The sequence below is a fragment of the Vollenhovia emeryi genome, unplaced genomic scaffold (genome assembly GCF_000949405.1).
Source record: "Vollenhovia emeryi isolate VEMERY1.0 unplaced genomic scaffold, V.emery_V1.0 DF939184.1, whole genome shotgun sequence".
Taxonomy (NCBI): domain Eukaryota; kingdom Metazoa; phylum Arthropoda; class Insecta; order Hymenoptera; family Formicidae; genus Vollenhovia; species Vollenhovia emeryi.
This window is the reverse complement of record NW_011967182.1, coordinates 1,011,035-1,017,357: the sequence shown is the minus strand read 5'-3', so window position 1 is coordinate 1,017,357 and position 6,323 is coordinate 1,011,035. Positions and strand designations below refer to the sequence as shown.

Genomic DNA, 6,323 nt, shown 5'->3' with positions numbered 1-6,323 from the left:
AGTACCATGTTTTAGGTCCACGGGACAGGGTGTCCCATTAAGATTAGATTCGTTTCCTCAATAAAGAAACTTGTCGCTCATTGACCCGATGGGCAGCAGCTGAGTTAATCTCCTCTCTTGTTCGCGCGCGGCATACCGTACGCATTGTTCTCGGCGTAGTCGCTCGTGTCGAATCTTTCGATGGAGCGTTTCATATCCTCGTAAATATCGTCGCATTCGACAAAATAGATCAGACTGTCCGTGTCTGTGTTCATTTCTTTACAAACACCGCGATATAACGGCACCATATAATCGTAGTGAAACTCGTACAATCGCGTTTTCGATATCTCCAAGAGTGACATGCCAACGTATATCGGTTTATTGAGCTTCACCTCGAGTTTCCGTAACTCGACGGCCATCAGATTCTCCGAGAAAACGCTTCTGGTGTGAAAATTCGGTCTAGAAATTAGCGCTTCCGCTCCATACCTTCCCTCCCAACGCGTCACAAGACGCACGTCAACGTGCTCGCGCACGTCTACGTTGATTCTGTAACATACAAATATAAAATTCATTAAAGCAGTGTTCAAGAAAATTAATATTGCAAAATATAAGTAATTTTTACGGGTAGGGTAAATGTTTACCTCATAGTGTCTTATAAGAGTCAACGACAATCCCGTAATGGCTCAAGAATTTAATCTATCTGTCAGCCCTGAAATGGAAAAGGTAGCGGCTAGAATTTTATCTCCTCCAGATTTGAAATATAGAGATCCCAACCGCCCGGTAGAAGTGAGGAGAGGAACGTGGAATTTGCAACATTTTAATGAAGCCAGACATTTGGAGGATTATTCATGGACTATTGTCAATTTGAGTGGAAAACCAATTGACCCTCTTATGCAAACTTTCTCTAAAACATTGCAGAGCACTGCACGTGATGTTGGTATGAATATTGGACAGCCCCTTACTCCATTTAAAAGTTTTAGACTAAATAATTTAAATGATATCACAAAGTACTTCAGCCAGAATAGCAAATTAAAATTGATAGTAGTTATCATACCTGATGGTACAGACATAATGTATGGTAAAGTAAAGAAGATTACCGAGATGGAAGTAGGTGTTTTGACACAGTGTTTGAAGTTTAAAACCTTAAAAAAACTAGACTCATCCAGACCACAGTTTGCGACAGTAAAAAACATACTACTAAAAATAAATTCCAAACTAAATGGCATCAATCATACATTTACTAAAATGCCATTTTGTTTAAATGAACCTTGTATGCTTGTTGGTGCTGATGTGACTCATCCATCTCCGGATTCTAAAAATATACCAGCCGTAGCAGCGGTTGCAGCAAATAATGATAAGTCAGCCTTCCAATATAATGTTGCACTTAGACTTCAACAACCCAAAGAAGAAATAATTAGGGATCTTAAGGACATAATACTATCACAACTTGCATTTTATGTACGTGAAACAAATTGTGTCCCGAAGAGAATCATATATTATCGAGACGGCGATACATCCGCCGAAACATTGGTCCTTACACATTTCCTTGCTCTTATGCTTGGCGCGCTGAGTTAATTCCGTGAGATATTCGTTTTTCCATCGATTCCAGAAATCTCGCTTTAATTTTTGAAGATGTTGCCATTGTGAGAGTCTGTTTGTAGCTACGTCAGTAAAATTTACGTCTGGAATTGACGAAAGTAATCCACCAATCAAAAAATGACTCGGAGTTAGTACATTTAAATCAGTTGGATCAGATGACAAGGGTGTTAATGGTCTGGAGTTCAGTATTGCCTCGATCTCGATAATGAGTGTGTTGAATTGTTCATAAGAGAAAAGTGTATCTTTGGCTACGCGATGTAAATGATGCTTAAAAGACCGAACTGCCGCCTCCCAAATTCCTCCAAAATGAGGGGATCGTGGGGGAATAAACTTCCAAGATACCTCCTGATCGCTTAACCACCTTGTCACCGCCTCCTTGTACGGTTGAGTCTTAATATATTCGTGAAGCTCCCGCAATTCATTTCTTGCGCCTACAAAATTCGTGGCATTGTCAGACATTATAATGTTCGATTTGCCTCTTCGACTAAAAAATCTCTTAAGAGCAGCTGCCGTGTTCAGCCATTTTAGACGCTTGGCTGCCGTGTTCAGCCGCGTCGTTCGAGATTGTACTCGAGGAGCCAGATACGACCCCGTCAGGGTCCTCCGCACCCGTTGCTCTTTCGTTCATGCGCGCACGCAGCCCCAGGCCATCCGAGAACCCGGGATAATAATCTTTCATAACTTGTCTATCCATTATTAACTGCGTGTTGGGGAGCTATAAAGGCTTCCGTGGTTAAGTCGCTTATAAGCTCCAAATGGATTGCCTTGGATGCAAGACAAACAAAAACTGAAACATAAACCTTAATCTTATTCTTATTGCGATGAGTTTTCTCCTTTATCCAAAAAGGTCCGCTATAATCAACGCCCGCGTTTACAAATGGTCGTGAACATTCGAATCTTTCCTTCGGAAGATTGCCCGTGACATAGTCTCTCATTTTCGGTTTTGCTCTAAAACAGGTTATACATTCATGGATGAGTTTCTTAATGCGATTTTTGCCACGTATTGGCCAGTATTTTTGTCTAATATGGTACAAAGTGGCTTGAAGGCCGGCATGCAGTTGTGAATTATGAGCGTCTCGTGATTAATGATTAAATCTGTTACGTGACGATTCTCCGGCAAAATAATTTGATGTTTTTTGTCATAATTCAACTCTGCATGTGTTAATCTACCGTCTACACGCATCAATCCTTCAGAGTCTAAGAAGGGACATAACGGTATGAGGTTACTACCTTCCTTTAGCGTCTTTCCTGTTTCTAATCGACGAATTTCATTTGCAAAGGACTCGATTTGAACCAGTTTGACAATAGTGTTCATTGCTTGATTTAATTCATAAGTGGCTAAACTTCCATGACTTTTGGTTTTTGAACGACAATTTTTTATAAATCTGAGACACCATGCCACCACTCTACGAAGTGTTGTTATCGAGGAAAACTGTTGTAGCAGATTTAATCCTTGCTCAGTCTTCAGGATAATTGCTGCTCGCTGTTCAGGAGTCTCGCTCAGTGTTGGATGGGAATTAGGCCATTCAGTTCTGTCACTTGCAAGCCATGTGGGGCCTCTGATCCATAGTGTACTATCCGCAAGTTCCGCGGCTGAGAGTCCTCTCGATATCAAATCAGCTGGATTATCCTGTGATGAAATGTGTCTCCACTCGAATTGCGCATTGATTTCTTGAATGGCAGCAACTCGATTCGCTACAAATGTTTTTAACTGAGTGTTTACCTCAAAGTTGTTTTGTCGGCGCCCGACGTCTTTCCTAGGCCTCTTCCTCCACTCAGATTGTTCTCCGACATCGTCACGGAGACGCAAACACGGTCTTTCGCGCGATTCTACACTCTCGTTTGTAAAGCCCATGTGAAAGTGTATTGAAATTCTTTCGATTTCGCCTTCAACAGAGGCTCCACTCAGACTGTCCTCCGACATACTGACACCTCCCCTATCTCCGCTTCTCTCTCCAATAGGTCCCTCGCCGCTCTCTTCACTCTCCACATCCTATCCTCTCTGTTTTTTCCCTCTACTTCTCTCCATACCATTCTCCTTGGAAGAAGATGAAGTTTCCACGAAATAAAAAATATTTACCTCAAGGTTGTTTTGTCGGCGCCCGATGTCTTTCCTAGGTCTCCTCCTCCTCTCAGGTTGTTCTCCGACATCGTCACGGAGACGCAAACGCGGTCTTTCGTGCGATTTTACACTCCCGTTTGTAAAGCCCATGTGAAAGGTTTTTTTTTAATTCGTCTGGAACGGAGGCTCCACTCAGACCATCCTTCGACATACTGACATACGCAAATACAGTATTTCGCGCGATTCTACTCTTGATGAGTACCACGTTTTAGGTCCGCGGGACGGGGTGTCCAATTATGATTAGGTAGATTCGTTACCTCATTAAAGGATCTATTTATTTACCAACCCGATGAGCAGTAGCGGAGTTTGTATAGTTTCGTGTTAATATGTTAAAATATGTAAATAACTAACAAGGGACCATTTCAACGTTGATTCTAAAGTTAATCCCAGTCCACGAATCCAATGATAAAACTGATTTAGGACCAACGTTTGGAAAATAAACCTCTCTCAGCCAAATTTCAAAATGATGTGAAGTTAATTTTCCAGATTTTGAGGCCAAAACATAAAGATTACTCTCTCTAAATATTGTTTTTGAATTCGCGGACCGAATGATCCAGTGGGTTCTTTTAAAACGATGAATAGAGGCAATAATAATCTACCATTGCCTGATATTGTTGGTTGAATCGTATAACTATGTGTAGTTGCCGATATCGATTGTACCGTATATTCTATCTTTTTTGACCCTGTAATTGCTTAAGAACGACCACTATGACATTCTAAGTGGAAACCGCTTTGATCAGAATTATGTAGATTTTCATATCCATAACGCGTAATATAATATTTAACATTTTCAATAAAAATATTACTTTCCGCTTCGAGAACATCTTTTGATACTAAAGTCTTTTTCTAATAAATTTTGTGATTTTTCGGGATACAATATTGTGCGCTATTTTAAACTTTCTTAACCATGTGGCCGATGCTTCAAATTCTGTTAAATTAATCTCTTTTTTTTTGCTTTAGGGCCCATCGAACAAATACGTTGATTCTGTAACATACAAATATAAAATTCGGTAAAGCAGTGTTCAAGAAAATTAATATTGCAAAATATAAGTAACTTTTACGCGTAGGGTAAAAAATATTTACCTCAAAGTGGTTTTGTTGGCGCCCGATGTCTTTCCCAGGTCTCTTCCTCCACTCAGATTGTCCTCCGACATACTAATGGATACGCAGATACGGTAATTCGCGCGATTCTACTCTCGATGAGTACCATGTTTTAGGTCCACGGGACGGGGTGTCCCATTAAGATTAGATTCGTTTCCTCAATAAAGAAAGGCGTGTCGCGAGCACGGCGCAACGCTCGATGTGCAAAAGTACACACGCACTGTCGTTAATTACACCAGGGCGAACAACAATCCGCGCACAGAACACTCGTACAGGCACCACAGAAAGCACGTCGGGGAAGCCCCTCCGTGACACCGACGACAACGTCGAGATGGCGGAGCAGAGACGGCGAATAAAGGCGTCCCCGCACGTAGGGCGCATCCGCACCATAGGTCAGAGATGGCATTCGCGCGATTGGCCCCCCCGTGACGCCACGGCATTGGCCAGCCACTCCGAGCGCACGAAATGGCGGCGAATATCTCAAAATGGCGGCGAATATCTCAGAATGGCCGAAAGAAGATCCATCAGCCACCACGCGCGATACTCATCGGCGAACCAGGAACGAACCAACTCGTGTCGGAGCATGCGCGTCAGAAAAGATGCCCGCCAAATACAACAGTGTCCAGGGACGGAGCAAACACGTGCGCGACAGTCCTCGAAACGACGAGTCAAGTTACAGAGCGTAATCCTGTAGCAATAAAATAGCTTCTGAACGTTTAACTTTTTAATTTACATAATTTAACACCTCCTTTAACGTTCGCGACGCGAGATACTCTAGCGGTAGCGAAAACGAGACACAAAATAAGTCGATTCGCTAAGTTTGCGGCTGATATTGACATAAATTTATCATGTATCTCGGTAACGCCGCTGTCCCCGCTGCCGTTCTTTTTAAGAGAGGTGTGCAACGACGGATACTTGAATTTAAAACGGTCGGAAGTGAGGAAGCGCGTCCGGATCGAGATTTCATATTTTAACCTGAAGGTGTAACCACACGTGTGGCATCGCTTCTGATCGTTTAACTTAAAAATTTATATTTTACATCTGTCCTAACGTTTGCAACGCTTCGCGATGCAAGTTACTCGAGCAGTAGGGAAATCAAGGTAGAAAATAGGTCAATTTTCTAAGTTTGCTGCTAATATCAGCATACATTCACATGTATCACTGTAACGTGGCTATCCCCAATGCCGAGAAATATTCATCGTTGTTTATAAGTAATTCATATGCGTAGGGTGAAAAAATATTTACCTCAAAGTTGTTTTGTCGGCGCTTGATGTCTTTCCCAGGTCTCTTCCTCCACTCAGATTGTCCTCCGGCATACTGATGGACACGCAAATACGGTAATTCGCGCGATTCTACTCTCGATGAGTACCATGTTTTAGGTCCACGGGACGGGGAGTTCCATTATGATTAGATTCGTTTCCTCAAAAAAGAAACTTGTCGCTCATTGATCCGATGGGCAGCAGCTGAGTTAACTACGTTGATTCTGTAACATACAAATCTAAAATTCATTAAAGCAGTGTTC

At 42.1% G+C, this 6,323-nt stretch overlaps 1 protein-coding gene across 1 annotated transcript; it reads left to right on the top strand.

Moving 5' to 3' along the window:
• The first annotated feature begins 100 nt into the window (after nt 1-100).
• LOC105562744 (protein argonaute-3-like) lies at nt 101-2,365 on the top strand. The gene has a single exon (XM_012013801.1). The coding sequence runs from the start codon at nt 658-660 to the stop codon at nt 1,552-1,554; it is 897 nt and encodes a 298-aa protein (XP_011869191.1). The 5' UTR covers nt 101-657; the 3' UTR covers nt 1,555-2,365.
• The last annotated feature ends 3,958 nt before the right edge of the window (nt 2,366-6,323 follow it).